The following is a 17347-nucleotide window of genomic DNA, read 5'->3' on the forward strand; positions in this document are numbered from 1 at the left end:
CTACATTTATAATTATTGTCGTGAATCTCTATGTGAAAAATAAATGGTCAATTTTCCCAACATGACGTCGCAAAAACCACGGCCTACTGCTATGCTCTATATTGTGATATCATCAAAGTCTAACTTCACCAAAATCATTTTAAATATAAACTTATAGAAACCATTTGATGAATCAAATCTAACAATTCAATGTCTTCCACTCTTACACACACCGGCACACATACACTTTTCTTTTCAACGGATGTGTGTTTTTACTTTTTCATTCATACCTACTGTGTATCCATTGTTTTATTTATGTTGCCAAATGATTTATGTTTGATGTTTTATGATTTTTTTGTTTTTTTGTTGTTAAATGAGGTGAGATTAACGTACCTTATAGCAGTGTTTCCCAACCTTTTTTGCTCCAGGGCACACTTTTCATAGCCTAAAAATCTCGGGGCACACCATACGGTGTATAGGCCTATCTATATACATACATTATATATATGTATATATAATATATATATATATATAGTCAAGCAATTACAAGTACAATGATATATTAAAGCAATTGGTTATAAGGTTATAACAGTGTAATAGGACATTTCCCTTTTCTATAATGCCGTACTGCCCAGGATTGGTGAATTTATCACCTATACAAAATTCACATTCCAACACTGCAATACGTTGTACGATTGTGTAATGCAGCATAGGAATTGTATTATAGCAAATCTATTTGATTACGCCAATATTCCCTTTATCCCCTTTAAATTCCCTTGATTTTGCCATTTTTATTAGGAAGAAAACCCGGAACGGATCCGGATCAGATCTTCAAATAGTAAAATCAACAGAAAGTTAACATTTTTATTAAAGAAAAAACAGTAGCCTATGTGTTTTGGTGATGTTCATTCACACAGACTTGTGTCATCAGGGGCGTCAATATAGCTGGTTTCTTCCCAACTGGAATAAACAGTGGCGTGTTGGGTTTTCAAATACTACTAATTTAAAAGTTCTGATTCTGATCAGAATCAGAATCAGAATATCTTTATTGTCATTGTAGAAGACAACTAAATTGATTTGCAATCCAGCTCAAGTGCATTTAAAACAAAATACATAATACTCTATATATTAAGATATATTGCACAGTAAGTCCCTTTAGTCCCATAAAGTGTCAGTGTTTAGAGCTATGACTGCTCTGGGGTAAAATTGATTACCTTATATATCCCTCCCTGAGGGCATAAGTTGCAGCAGGTGATGACCTGGGTGTGATGAATCCTTGAGGATGCTGTTGGCTCTGCTGTCTCTTGTAGAGGTCCTCCAGAGATGGAAGAGGACATGCCCTGATCCTCTGGGCCGTGTTTATGACCCCCTGAAGTGATTTTCTTTCTGCCACCGTGCAGCAGGAAAACCACAGAGAGATGGCGTAGGTCCACACTGACTCGATGGAACAGCCAACAGCGGTAGAAGGACAGGCACAGATCCTTGTTGCCACTCGACAAGGAACGCTACTTTAGAAAATGAAACAACTTAACAAGCTAGAGTTCGATTGGAATGTTTTCCTTGACTGCTGGACATGATTCAACACAACACAATGGCCTGATATATTCACATGGTAAGAGACACTTTTCTATAGATATGATCAATGATACTTATAATATACATTTTAAAAAGCCATTATTCATCAATGATGATCAGTGTTTATAGAACAAGTTTTAGTGAATTCCAAGCGCAACTTGACGCATGCAATAAAGTATAAAGAGATAAGGATACTCTGACTATGAACCACTTTGACTCCCAGGTCCCCATCATGAACCAAAAATGGTAGTCCTGGCCTGGACTGAAGTGTTTTACGCACATTCTCCATTTACAGTCCTTACTCCTTACCGCGGCTTACGCCTACACAAATGTTCAGATTACAAATATAAAGTGCTAACCCCAGGGTCATGGATGTTACAATTCTGCTAGGGCGGGAATAAGTACCGGTATCTTCTGAATGGTTCAATAAAAAGCAATGTTTAATCAGTTTTTGACCATGCGCTTTCAACTATGCACCCCTATCGTTTGGTGCATTATAACTCTAAAATGGCCACCGATCGGATTAAAACGATTGTATTGAACAATGTGGAAGCTACGGGTACTTCTACCCACCCAAGGAGGATTGTAACATCCGTGGCTCTTGGGCGAGCACTTTATATTTGAAACTGAACATGTATGATGTAGACGTTAACGTTGTAAATGAGAAAGTCAGTAAAACAGGTTGAAGTCCCGCCATGACAGACAAGTGCCATGTGAACAATGATTTTTCTTGGTTGTCAATATTTCTATCATCCAACAAATCGCTCTGAAAGTGATCCAAAGCATCGTACGGTATATAACTCTATGGGCAAGACCATTTTCTTTAGCTCGGGGGACGTTTGTGGGCGTTCCTGTCTACCTTCGTGTCAATGTAGTTCTTCTTTGTTTACATAGGATGATGTGAGCTAATTTGGTAATTAGCCTGGGAATCTAAGAAAAAGCGACACATGACACTAAATTGGGTTCATATGATTAACATTGACTGTTTTCAATATCTTTGAGTTACATTTATTATAATAGGGCAGCGGGAAAGTAGACGGCACCCGGGGGCAGTATGGGTTGGCGCCCCAGCCTGTGTCTTCCGTGAGGAAGAAGCCCAACAAACCCACGGTGAGGCCTTTAGGAGGGCCTCAAGCGGAGCCTGCGGCACCACCAAGGGCAAGGTGGAGCCTGCGGAACCGTTGCGGCTCGAGAATCCACCATTCCTGAATAAAGTGCCTGGTGCCGGGAGTCTGGTGCAACGCACAGGGCCTGACCTGGTGAGAGCAGGAGGGGACCTGGTGAGCCGTAGGAGGGGCCCGGACAGGAGTCAACCCACAAAGCCTAGTCCTTCCACGCGCCAGAATGGTACCTCCCAGTCCCGGCAGAGTAGTTCAGGAGGAACGGATTGTGTGGCCCTGGTTTTTCCCTAATGGGACTGATCGAGGGTAGCTACTGGGACGTAAGTCGGGACTTGATCACCCCAGCTGGGTGACCCGAGTGAGGGGTATGATGTTGGGAGACCCGAAACCCCGATGACCTTGGGATACATCACCGAGGATACGTCCCAGGTGCATCCATGTACAGTATGTATTTTGTTTTCGGCCCTACAGCTTTTGAAACATAAGCTGTCACATATTTTTTTCAATTTCACATTTTCATGCAAAATGAGCCACCTGATCAGCTAAGATGGGCCACATTTATTTTTAGCCTTATGTTCAGTGTGGGTAATATGATTACAGATGGTCTTGGGAAGTTGGGTTGGGCACAAAAGTAGTCTAATTAGAAGGCTAGTTTAGTGAATGCTGTAGTACAATCATAAGTAGGCCTACACCATTGCTGTGTGATGTAAATTTGGTGGTGATATTCTGCCTATAAATGGAAGTTATTGAATATTTTCATGTTCGGTGTTGCACTTTGTAGACGGTCCCTAACCGCTCACCGTGTGCTGCCCATGGATATATAGCCTAAGCTATTAAACGGTGAACGCGGAGGTTGACTTGAGCTTCAAAGCAAGTAGTAATTTGTTCTTTATATAATCAGGTTAAAAATGAGATGTTTTGTTTGATTTAAGAATGTGTCGTTCCTGAGCTATTGAGCAGCGTTGGTCATCGCATCTGTCTGTATGTGTGCTGTCATTGTGTTGTTCCGACGGCACAGGATCCGTTTTCCCCTTCCATCGAGATCGAGGGGTTGGATTATAATATTCATATGTTATGATCCAACAGATATAAAAGTGCACAATAATGTAACTGTTGCGAAGGCAATTCCCCGCCCGGGCGGACTTAAACCCTGTTGTTGTTGCGTGCTAACAGTAGGTTAATAAAACGTCTCCTTTTAGCCACTCCGAGTCCACGACAGATAAGCATTCCGTTGTGATCGAGCTGCAGTGTGTCACGCAGCCATGCTGGGTGCACGCAGGGCTGTAACCTGTCGTTGTCAGTGTCCAGGCTTTCAGCGTGCATGTAGCCCAAGTGTATGGCACGGCAAAGGAGGTGGTTGAGGAGGGGCAGACAGTGTGGTCTCGAAACACCGCGTGTGTTCACGTGAACATGCTCCCGTCCAACTGCCAGAGCTGGCTTTCAGGTGCCTGTGCCACGCAACCCCCGCGTTGGCCGCGATGCTTCCCCAAAGAAGAAGTTATGTCGACTGAGGCAAGAGTTTTCCCCGTGTGGGTCTGATGTATAGGTCTGATGTCTGCCTGGGGGGCGGGGCGGTGTGAAAAAGGGGAGGTGCGTTGGAGAATGCAAGCGAAAGTATTAATCTGTGTCCGTCCCAACATGCATTTCACTGACACATTGTTTGTGACGCAAATTAATGTAAGGGAGGACAGGGCTGCGCGGTGCTAGGTCCCGTGAGGCTGTCCGTGCGTCGTGGCATTGTGAGGAGGCGCTCGAAGCGAGCAGCTGTCTTGCTCTATGCTAAGGAAGTATAAAGACAGACAACTGTTCTTGAATTTAGAATAGATAATTGTGGTAGTGCCTCCCATTTGGCGTGTAATAAACACATATATATATGACATGAAGAATAACAAAAATCCCACTTGTGTGATCATCATACATCCCTCTATCAATATGCCATGCTCAGCCAATCAAATACTCAAATACACAAATGTCATTCTGGCCAATCACATTTGGCGTCTTCACTTTTCTGCCCTCACTTTTAATCAAATCAAGTCATCGCTATGGGGTGAACAGGCAATCAAATAATTGTGTTTGTGTTCACACAAACAGACAAAGCTGGGAATAGGAGCCCCTAGCGCCCCTCAACAAATCTATATCATCAATAACCAAAAATCCATATAATTCCAGGAAAAACTAATAATAAAGCACTAATACAGTACAGAGCGGGGGGAAGGGGGTGATCACCTGTTTAAGGGAGAAGTGATCATTTCCTCTCCCTTGGGCCTGCTGAAAGATGGATTTCAGGCCCGTTTTAAAATATGTAAGTGATCTGCATTTTTTTAGGGAGGGGGTCAGGGCATTCCACGCCTGGGTGGCCGTGCTGTAGGAGGAGAATTTACCCATATTTGTTTTGAAATATAGGAGCTAGTGAGTTTCAGACATCTATGCAATCTCATTTTGTGAAGAATCATAATATGCAGCACTAGTTGGCAGTCCAATTAATTTTAGTTACTCATGTTTTTTTTTGATTCACGGAAAAATATACAATTGTGTGAGAATCGTGATCTCAATTCTTGTGGAGGAAATTGAGATTTGAATTCCAGCAAGAATCGTGCAGCACTACTAAGAGCAGTATAATAATCCATAATATAATATTTTCCTTGACTATCGACCTCCCTATGGACATACAGCTGTTTAATTTGATCCTCCCTACAAACATTTTAATTTGATCCTCACAGTGAGCTCATTTATAGTGGAAACTTTCTTTCTTTTACCCCATGGTGTGAATGCAATGGTGTCTTAGCAAGTGACCCGAGTATTTTAAACTTTGGTCAAACTGTTTACAGTGGACAACATTTATGTTGGATTGTGGACACGAAGGTGTAACTTCAGATTACCTGATTTACTGAAACTCCTTTCACAATGTTTACATTGGAATAGTTTTTCTCCTAGGTGGACACGTAGGTGTGTCTTCAGGTGAGATGACTGACTGAAACTCTTGTTACAATGTTTACATTGGTAAGGTTTTTCTCCAGTGTGGACACGAAGGTGTAACTTCAGATTACCTGACTTACTGAAACTCTTTCCACAATATTTACAGTGGAAAGGTTTTTCTCCAGTGTGGATACGCTGGTGTGTCTTCAGATTACTTGAAACATTGAAATTCTTGTTACAATGTTTACAGTGGAAAGGTTTTTCTCCAGTGTGGATACGCTTGTGTCTGTTCAGTTGAGATGAATTACCGAAACTCTTGTCACAGTCTTTACATTGGAAAGGTTTTTCTCCAGTGTGGACACGCTGATGTGTCTTCAGGTGAGATGACTGAATGAAAGTCTTGTTACAATATTCACAGTGGAAAGGTTTTTCTCCAGTGTGGACATACTGGTGTGTTTTCAGTTCACTTGACTGAATGAAACTCTTGTTACAAAGTTTACAGTGGAAAGGTTTTACTCCAGTATGGAGACGCTGGTGTCTCTTCAGGGGAGATGACCCCCTGAAACTCTTGCCACAGTGTTTACAGATGTGTTTTTTAGTACCTGTGAAAGTCAGCTGATGTGTCTGTACTTCTTCTAGTTCAGGTAAAGTCTTGGTAAACCATTGATGACTGTAAGGTCTCGGTTTGTCAGTGTCTCCTTGTTTCAGGCTGGTTACAGAGTTGCTCATTTGCTGACAGGCTGCTGATGTGACCAGTCCATTCCTCAGCGTTTGGCAGTAGAGGTGATCAGATAGAGCAGATAGAGCTGCTGAGGTGATCTGTCCATTACTCAGCATTTGGTAGGAGAGGCCATTGTGACTCCTCCTGATGTGTCTATGGAGGAAGACCTGAGATGTGAAGGAGTTTGAACACTCTGAACAGGAGAAGAACTGACCTCCACTGGTCCCGTCCCAATAATCACTGTCTTTAGTGACTTCAGTGTCAGATTCAAGTTCAACTTCAACTTCACAGCAGTGGGAAGATATGTCATCATCATCATCATTTTCTTTTTCACCTTTCACTGCTAGTAATGTCAACGTTGACCCAACAGGTTCCTCCGGTCTTTGAAGTAGTTCCTCCTGTTCCTCTTTAAGCTCCTCCTGTTCATCTTTAATGAGTGGAGGCTCTGGTTCCTCTTGGAGCAGACTGGGGCTCCTCTCCTGTTCAGGAGAAACTTCCTCTTTACACACAACCATGTGCTGGGTGTCTAGGAGCAGAAACATAACATGATGGTCAACACTGGATTCCTAAAATGTAAATCTATTCTTCTTCCATGTACAAACCCGTTAGTTACTAAGGTTTATTGCGGTTCTAGGGTTGGGTGACGATACGAATCTAATCAATTATTTTTACTGCAAAATAATATTAACCTACAGCAAAATAATGTAAGTGTGAGCAAAATGCTAATCAATTTGGGCCAGCAAAGTCGTAAATGGGTCTGTGAATCTGTCTGTGTGTCTGGGAAAAATCTCAGAAACTACTTTAGCGATCAACGCCAAATATCTTGTTCACGCTGCCAGTCAGCCGAGCAAGTATTTTCCACACCTGAAATTGCGTCTCACATAATGGTAATGTTTAAGTTTTGAAAAGTTTGAAAGTTATTAACCACTTAAACACTCCACTTAGTGAACTGTACTTCATGAACAAATACTTAGTTGATCTGGTTTCCTACTTTCCTTTTTTCCACCAAATCTCTTGCTTAGGGGCGTGGCCATACGTCCGGCATACTAACAGTCCGACATGCGTGGCCGGTTAAGACACATGTGTGGCCGATTAAGACTCATACATGGCTGGTTAAGAGTAAGACATGTGTGACCGGTTAAGACCCATACCTGGCCGGTTAAGACACATGCGTGGCCGGTTAAAGCTCGCCCATGGCTTCCACGTGCGGTTAGGGTTAGCTTAGGGTTTGGGGTAGGGTGTTGGTCTATTGCGTGTCGGACTGTCAGTACGTCGGACCAAAATATATGCACCTGTGAGCTTGTTAATTGGATATTTCAGGCCCCATAATTTAGGGATGATGGGGTTCAAATGGTTAAACCTCAAATCAAGAAACTGAGAAAAAGCCATTAATTTGTGTTATCTCACACAGTTCAGACTCGCTGAGACATTTCTAAACAGAGACACACCATAAAAACCTGTTTTAGACCTAATACATCCATATGGCAAAGAAAATCACATTTTGTGCATTGGTGCAAAATTCCATGTGCTTTTGTTAATGGTAATAAGAAATTAAATAGAGAATATCTTTCTAAATGAAATTTGACAGATATTTCAATGATGGATTTACATATCGTGATATTTGTCCATATATATATATATATGTCTACAAAATATGTTATACTGGACTATATTATGAGTGTCCTGGTATTTTTTGCCATTTTGCAAATAAGACATTGGGCTGTATTTTGCGTGTCTTAAGTACCAGGTCTTATTCCCTAACTTGAGTAAACTAAAGACCTGGAGGCGTGATCAATGCTCTTTGGCCACTCAGAATAGCCAAATGGCATTGATCACGCCTCCAGGTCTTTAGTTTACTCAAGTTAGGGAATAAGACCTGGTATTTAAGACACGCAAAATACAGCCCTCAGTGTCAGCACTACAGAACAGAAAATATTAAAGAAAAGAAAAGCACATGAAACTTACTGAGGTGTGGCTTGTCTTCAGCTTCCTGTTTAATATACATGTCTTCAGCTTCCCGTTTAATATAAATCTCTTCAGCTTCCTGTTTAATAGAAATGTCTTCAGCTTCCTGTTTAATAGAAATGTCTTCAGGTTCCTGTTTAATAGAAACATCCCTGGCTGAGTCTGGAGAGTTCATCTTCAACTGGGAGTGATGCATCATGGGTATTTTAGTTCTTATGCGTCTGGAGAGTTCATCTTCACCTTCAGTCTGGACTCCACACACTGGTCTGAAATCAAGTGAATAAGGAAGCACTTTAATAACTGGAGAGCTAGTGGTGTTAGCCCAACTCTCCAACATGTGAATCTGGAGATTATGGGATTCATACATTAGGGAAGAAATCACACTTAACTTAAGTTTACACAAGGAACAATGCAGTGGCGGTTGGAAGGTCCCACGGGCCCCGAGGCGAGATTGACAGCCCGGGCCCTACACCCCCCACCCCCCCGCGCCACCACCGAACGCCGAACGGGACCGTAAATACCACTTCGGCCTAAACCCCTGGCTAAACGTGGCTCAGTTGCAGCAGACCGGCAATGAATACACAGGTTGCATATTGAAAATCACGTTACATGTTGAAATGTCCATAACCATTCATTCCTGACGGAGGTAATCAAATACTGGAGGGTGTAGGGCTGCTACTCACTTGTGCCTGCCGTCTGTACATGGCTGTGATGAATGGGATAGCTTCAGGATTCGGGAAAGTTGATTAAATAGTCTCTTAATGTTTCAATTCAAGTGATAAAGTTCACGTGGGCATGTCCGTCCATCTGTATGATTAGGCTACTGTTGTTGTCTTGGTATTCCTTTCATGCGACTTCACTCACCTCCAGTGCATGTGGATGGAGCTGCTGCTGTTGTGTTTGTATTCCACCTTACTCCATCTATCTTGCCCTCTTTTGCCTGTGATAATTTTATGCCTTGTTTATGACTGTTCAAAGAATCAAAACTCAACTTTATCAGGCGATTGCAGAGCAGGGCTAACAACTGTATAACCAATCTCTGCAGCCCTTCCCTTATCCACCTCACATGAACTTCATGACTCATATTTTGTATCGTGGACATCGTGGAAATCTTATGTCTTGTAGACACAAGATTTTGAAAAACATTAAATTGATTTTTTGGACAACTATGGGTTCGAGCTGGTAACCTTGGGGTTACCATCCAGCCACTCTAACCATGAGCCACCGCCGCCCACCCAACTAGGAAGGTTATGGCATGGTCAGCCTGCAATGACATGCATAAGATCTTGTCATCCCAACTTAGTATAACTTTTGGCTAACTGTATAGGCATTTTGACAGTCATGCTGTATTTCCTTTTTCCATGTTAATGAAATCCACATGTCACACAAACATACACGATGCAATGCAATATAACTGTACAAACAAAATAACAGGTAACACAATTGCATGATGGTAACCATAGCAATGAATGGTGTCTGTTTCCTGTTTCTGCACAAGGATTGATTGATTGATTGATTGAAATATTTATTAACAGTTTGCAGAACTACAGTACATTTCAAGCATAAACTCAATACAAAGACTGTTAACTGTGAGTGGACGACCCAATTAAGCCTTACACTTGTTTACAACAGGGTCCACATTGTTCACTTCATCAAAACATTTAGAGACATACAAATAGACACTTCTATATAGTTAAAGAACAGAAAAGGAAATCATCATATAGGAAGCAAAAATGGACCAGACCCATTGCAAGATGCTGTACTCTGTCGTCGACCCTAAGCCATCCCAGCCTGTCAAAGTGGGCAGGGGTGAGGGGGGTGAGGCCAAGTAGGAGCCTGACCAGTTTGTTTTGGGAGGTCTGGAGCCTTGTTTTAAGGGCCTTTGAGGTGCTGTGGTACCAAGAGGTGGATGCATAGTCAAAGAAACCTTGTACGAGGGCTCCTGTTAAGGTTTTCAAGGTGTTTTTGTTGACCAGTGAGGAGATCCTGTAAAGGAATCTTGTTCTTTGATTGACTTTTTTGATTACGTTGGTGGCCATTTTATCACCGGAAAGATTGGCCTCCAGGATGGAACCTAGGTAGGTAATTTTATCCTTTCGTGTGATAATATTGTCACCCACTCTAACCAAGAAGCCATCTGCCTTGCTGAGATTACTATTTGATCCTAAGAGAATGGATTCAGTTTTTCCCAGGTGTAAGGATAGTTTGTTATCGGCGAGCCAGGTGCAGATTCTACCGAGTTCAGAGCTGAGGGTCTTTTCAACCTGCAGTTTGTTTCTGTCCGAGACCAGCAGTGCTGAGTCATCTGCGAACAGGAACAAGTTGCAGTCACAAGCTGAAGTCATGTCGTTTACATATATTAGGAACAGTAAAGGCCCTAGTATGCTTCCTTGTGGGACGCCACAGCTCACTGGGAGGGGGGGGGGGGGACAGTGTTCCGTTCACCTCCACCATCTGTTCTCTCCCTCCAGGTAGGATTGCATCCAGCTCACTGATGTGCTATCAAAACCAATAGCTTTAAGCTTGTTAACCAGTATGGAGTGGTTCACGGTGTCAAAAGCCTTTTGGAGGTCCAGCATGACCATGCCGCAGTATTTTCCAGCATCCACCTCGTGTTTGATGTGGTCGCTCAAATAGAGGAGGCATGTGTCAGTGTCATGTGTCAGGAGGGCGAGTGTATTTCCAAACAGTTTTTTATACCCAGCACCCTAATCAAGGGAACTTGATTCAGCACTTAAAGTCAAGGGACTGGTTTCAGAAAGGGCCCTTGACTGTAAACACGCTATTGCTATTGCTTGGAGTGGGTCCCTCCACGCTAGGGCATGGGGGGACACCTTAGAGTATATACTCTAAGGGGGACACCCTCGTCAGACATCACAGAGTAACTGAGTAAGTGAAGGTCCCCTGCTAAAGTAATTAGTAAAAGTACCCCCCCCCCCCCCACTAGGGCATAGGGGGACCAGTAAAAGTAATTTGCTACCAATGCTAACTACAGCTTCCATGCTAGTAAAGTAATTTGCTAAACCAAATTCACGATAAAATCCGTTAATTGTACCCAATCTTTTTTGAAGATAATACTAGCTACTAACTGGCTAACAGAAATAGCAGAGAAGGAAATATTAACAATGATATTTTGTAAAAGAAAAGTGTCTTGGTCCGCCTTTATGATGAATTTAGCTACATAGAAATGTCTATTTGTATGTCTCTAAATGTTTGTATGTCTTTAATTGTTTTGATGAATTGAACAATGTGGACCCTCTTGTAAACAAGTGTAATGCTTAATTGGGTCGTCCACTCACAGTTGACAGTCTTTGTATTGAGTTTGTGCTTAAAATGTACTGTAAATTCTACAAACTGTTAATAAATATTTCAATCAATCAATCAATCAATCAATCTAGCTTACAGAGCTGCCGTAACAAAGGATGTTGCCAGTTTCTGCTTGAGAAATAAGCAACCAGTTGTGAAAACAACTTCAAGCCCAAAATAAGCGAAAGTAGCAAGCATTTAACAACACAAATTTTATTTATATTGTGCATTTATATAGTGTTGTTTTTTCATACAAAAATGCCAAAAAAATACAGTAGCCTATTTTTTTTAAAGGAGAGATAGCAGGCAAACGATCAAAAATAACAATGGTTCTACATTCTCTAGTAGACTTGTAAATTAAGTAGGCTAATCTAATGCAACAACAACAATACTATTTGTGTTGTGTGCAGGCAGCTAATGTGTCTGTTTGGTGTGGGGGGACCCACACCACACTCTGCTACCAATGCTAACTACAGCTTACATGCTAGTAAAGTAATTTGCTAAACCAAATTTGCGATCAAATCTGTTAATTGTAGCCTACCCGATCGTTTTAGAAGATAATACTAGTAGGCTATGGTACTAACTGGCTAACAGAAATAGCAGAGAAGGAAATATGATCACATGTATAACAAACAAGCAGATATGAGAGAAATAGCCTACTCGTTTTCCATGTTAAAAGATGAGTCAATAATATAAGTCTATATATGTAGTAAAAACACAACGTGGTGAATCATCTTTTTACCTGTAGTTTCTTTCAGTGGTTGAGCTGCTAACAAACAAGCGTCACTCCGTCCTCCTGCTGCTTAACGACCACACTGTTTTCAAACCACACCGTTTAGTGTTACTTTTATTATTAAAGCGTCAACAGTCCAGCGGCAGAACACGCACAAGGATTGTGCACATGCGCACTAGCGCTGCGGGAGCCTGGAGCGTGCTCGGTGCACGTACAATAAACGGTCACTAGAGGGAGCCATGGTACAGTGTGATACAGTGGAACAGCTGTATTACACTGTTCAAATGATTTATGTTTGATGTTTTACGACGTAATTGTTTTTTTGTTGTTAAATGAGGTGAGATTAACCTTATAAAATATCCCAAAAGGGGCGTAACATGTGTTGCTTCCAGCCCGCATCACTTTGCTAGAGTGACATGACAAGCTTGAAAAGTTTAAACAGTGACTTTTCCATGTTATTACACTACTTTAATGGTGCAATTTGCTCGGTCCATAATTGTGCCAACAGAAGGACTTTAGAAGGAAGGATTTTATTGTCTGGACTTTCTATCAAACAATCAAGTATCAAGCAAATGTGCACAGCTGACAGCGCACAGAACCGTGGATGCATAAAATTGCTAACAATGTACAAGTACTTAGTATTAATTAAATTGATTATTTCCATTGTAAAACGATTTGATACCAATTATTGCAAATAGATATACTTTTTTTTTTTAATTCAAATCGATATTTTGATAGTTACTATATCATTACACCCCTAATAGGCATACATTGAGAAGACAGGATCATCACCTAATCTGAATATATGGAGCCGGCCTGCAGCAACTCTACATCTGACCTCAAACCCTTAGATCTCCATAAATGGAGCCACCTGTTCCATATGTTGATACCCCCCCACCCGTCCTTCCTCTAGGTCTGACTGATACCGGTCCATTCTAATTCTAGACGGGCCGCCCCAAAGTCATTAGTGCAGCCGAGCCCGGCAGCCGGCGAAAACAAATTCTCAACAGTCCCGAAAATTAAGGCCTGGCCCTACCTGGGCCCTCATCAAACCCTGTACACTCAAGACACTGCCCCCGCTGCCACCCTTAGATCTCCATATATGGAGCTGAGCTGTTCTGACATTCCATAATTATGTTGATCATCAAACGTGATTAAGTGACCGCCACAATTTCGCTAAAATAGACATCCATTCATTCGTTACTTTACTGTTGATCATTCATTAATGTTGAGATGGAGTTTGTTGTGAAATCGCACCACTGTGGATTGTCAAAGGTGATTTTGGTGATAATGCTGCATTCACATGGGATCAGGCAGACGGCAGATGGCAAAACGGAAGTAATTTTAGTGGACGGGACCAGGACGGCACAGCAGCCAGAACCGGTGACGGTAACGGCAGACGGCATCAATGTTAAAATATTTAATATTTGTACTGTTACGTGGTGGTGCCGTTTGCCTGATACCATGTCTCCGCATTAATGAGTTAAAATTTCTAAATACAATGCACAAGTATTTATAATGTATAATATTGATCAAATTGATTATTTGCCTTGCTAAACGATACGATACAAAGTTAAACGATACGATATGTTGCCGTTTACATAACGATATACTTTGATTCTTTCTTAAATTAAAATTGATAATTTGACAGTTAGTATATCGTTGCACCCCTACGACAAAGCATAAAGCAAGGTTTAAGCTGAATGAATGAAACTGAGCAGTTATTGTCTTCAACCTTTTTTAATAAGTGAAAATATGCCAACAGCATGCACCCATTAACAAAATGCTCAAAACATTGGTTCTTTAAGCGTGTTTGGTTAAATGAATCACACAATAAATCAAAAATAAATAAAACAAACAAAAATCTGAGAACTGGCTGTTAAATTTGTAGAAATATCATGGACTGCACTGCTGTGAAATGATGGACCGTTTTAGGTTTGTCATAAAAAAAATTGGTTTATTAACCACTTGAATTTATTTTCATGTATGTATTAAAATATTAGAGTATTGAAATATTGGAGTAGCCTAGTATTGATATATTGCAGTATTGAAATATTGGAATTATTGAGGCCAAAGTGTTTTAAACCAAAATGTAAAAACAAAAACAAAAAAGAAAACTAAACACACAATTTGATTGGTTGGAGGAGCCGTCTATTATTGTTGAATGTAGCAGGAAGCCAACAGTATAGGCATTGTCCATTAAACCAGCAGAACTCGTGGACCAATCAAAATGGTCCATTAAACCAGCAGATCTCGTCGACCAATCAGAATGGTCCAAACATCTACCTCTGTACCAATGACACTGATCGGACCGGGACTCGGAAGTGGAACGTTAAATTTCAGAATCACACAAAACTAACATGAAACAACAAAACTCATGCAAAGACAATAAACCACAAAAAAAAAACGTAAACTAAACTCAAAACAATAAACCACAAAAAAAGAAAAGAAAACATGTAAACTAAACTCATGCAAAGACAATAAACCACAATACTGTAAATAATAATAATAATAATAATAATAATAATAATAATAACAAAATGCAATGTCTTCTGAGTGAAGAGCAGGCCAGTAGAAAAACATGTATTGTATCATCCTTCTTGGAAAAAGAGCTTCCTTCAATCACTGATCTACATAACGTATTAGCTGTTCAATCTCCGATCTAAATGTTCTAGCACATGCTTTGGTGGTTCTCAGACGTCGCCACGTTTAACTTGGGACCCCCAACATTGATACACATTTAGCCCACGGACCCCTGTTTGAAAAGATATGCTGGTGGGCCACCAAAACATGAGAGAATATCTTTCCTATACACTGCAGTATCATTAGCGAGCGTACATTAAAAAATAATATATGCTGGAAAATTTAAAGGGTACACAGTACAATGCATTTCTAAACTTTCTTTAATGATTATATGTCTGGTTTCAGTATTTATTTAGAATGTATTTTCTCTATTATTAAGGTTACTGTAGTGGTCAATTTGTATTGGGGGTGGGGGGCAGGGCAGGGGTCGCGAGACATGGCCAAAGCATTTCCGGGGGTCCCAAGCCTAAAACTTTGAGAACCCCTGAGCTAGGAGACAGGTGACATCTACCAGGTAGTGCAAGCAAGGTTGTCACTAGGCCTGTCACAATCATTACATACATCGCCTATTCGCAAATATTGTTTTGCGTAAAATGTTAATCGTGTCCATGTTGAAACATGTCCATACATTTCAAAAATTGCGGAAGTAGTTGATCTACAAGCCAACACATTGTAGATCAACTATTTCCACTATTTTGTGTACATTTCTTATATGTAAAGAATATTAAAACTGATTAAATGTGACAGTTGATTTCTTTGTATATTTCAGTCATTTGTCATATCCTTCCCTGTGCAATTGTGAAGCCTAAGGCCCTAACCACACCAGAGGGTCCCCATACAACTCCTTGCAACCAATATCAAGGAGTTGCATTGGTGTGGTTTGTTTTGTTGCAAGGAGTTGCGAGTAGTTGCAAGGTTGCAGCCGGTGTGGTTTGGGCCTAAAAGGTAAAACAGAAATCCAAATTGTAACGTTCCAATGTTCAATGCAAAAAACAAACAAACAATGACATTGCTGATCGCAATTATTTGCGTGAAATTTCACATTGTGTGCCCTTGTGTTCTTTCAGAATAGCGACGTGGAGTGCCCCATGTTATTTGGATGATTTTTTAACACAAAATATACCCATAGATTTATTCAGTAGAGTTCAGTACCCAGCCTGTTTTGGACGTCTTTGGGCACCCTAGGGGATTATTATAAAGACGGCTGGAGACGTCCTGGGCACACAATGTGTTAATCGTCCACTTAAATGTGTGTATCGGTAGTGCAAGCAGGCCGTCATACAGTTGGACCCTGTTTTATAACCTTTTTAACGTGTTTTTTATATCTGATGCGTTAAAGCTGTGGATCTATAAACTCCACTAAGTGTATTAACCGTTATACAACTACACACCCCACTACAGCATAACGTGATTTCTGAGTGGTGCTAGCCACTCCTATACGTGACTATAGTCTATGTGTGTAGGTCTGCCTGTCTATCTGTGTGTGTGTGTGTGTGTGTGTGTAGTAGTACACACACACACACACACACACACACACACACACACACACACACACACACACACACACACACACAGCACCACTTAGCCTGGAAACCAGACAAATCTGCCACAGGAAAAGAATTAAAAAAGTCCCTGTGAAGATTGGTCTGGCAATCCTCAGTTTGAATTACTTTTTGCTCACCCAAGAGTTGTGAGTGACCAATCAGAGCCCACTATTCAAATTGAGACCTTGGAAATAAATCTTACACACAGAAGTTCCAGACAAATATCTACGCAGTGATATTAGTCTGGCCATGCCAGGCTAAGCACCACTCAGTTCAGACGGGTCTAATTTTTTTTCTTTCCATTTTGATAAACGAGGCACTAAAAGGTGAGAATAAATCCTAACAAACGCCTCTTAAACCGTCGCTTTCCTCTGTCCTACAAAGAACCATAACAACCGTCCATATCAAGAGAACCACACATCTAAAGGCTCGTAACGTAAAGATTTGGACGGAAGCTCCCCAAGAGTCCTTCTAATGAAACATATTACAGACCGAACATTAAGCCTTTCGAATTAAACTTACGATAAGTTCTCCAAGAGTCCCCGTTCTAATGACCTTTAAGCCCATCTCGTACTCGGTCGTCTAGCAGTGCCACGTAGCATTGTCGCACACCTAGAAAAGCAGACTTAGTCTGCCATCGTCGGCCGTTCTCAACAGCCTGGTGAGACAGCATAAATTAGGCTTTACAGAGGCCGTCCGAAAACACTTGAGCGGACAGAAAACCACGATATGCTGTCAAATTATTCTTTGGTGTCGTCATGTGGTACTCGAACGAATAACAACGTCAATGCAGACAATGTAATGACTTACAGACAATTAAGATGTAACTGCCTGGACTTAACCAAGAATTGGAATCAAACTTGTGCAACTGTGCAAAATCGAAATGAAGAGCAAACATAATATG

The 17347-nt window shown here is 41.1% G+C and overlaps 1 protein-coding gene across 1 annotated transcript; it reads right to left on the reverse strand.

The window, feature by feature from the left end:
• Positions 1-4674: 4674 nt before the first annotated feature.
• Positions 4675-12462, reverse strand: LOC310860258 (uncharacterized protein). The gene is made up of 3 exons (XM_083767069.1): positions 12326-12462; positions 8278-8543; positions 4675-6838 (listed from the first exon to the last, which is right to left on the reverse strand). Exons 2-3 carry the CDS (start codon positions 8474-8476, stop codon positions 5514-5516), a joined length of 1524 nt encoding a protein of 507 aa, XP_083623195.1. The 5' UTR covers positions 8477-8543; positions 12326-12462; the 3' UTR covers positions 4675-5513.
• Between the last annotated feature and the right edge of the window lie 4885 nt (positions 12463-17347).

Source organism: Protomyctophum parallelum (genome assembly GCF_964188405.1).
Source record: "Protomyctophum parallelum genome assembly, chromosome: 6".
In the NCBI taxonomy this organism is placed as follows: Eukaryota; Metazoa; Chordata; class Actinopteri; order Myctophiformes; family Myctophidae; genus Protomyctophum; species Protomyctophum parallelum.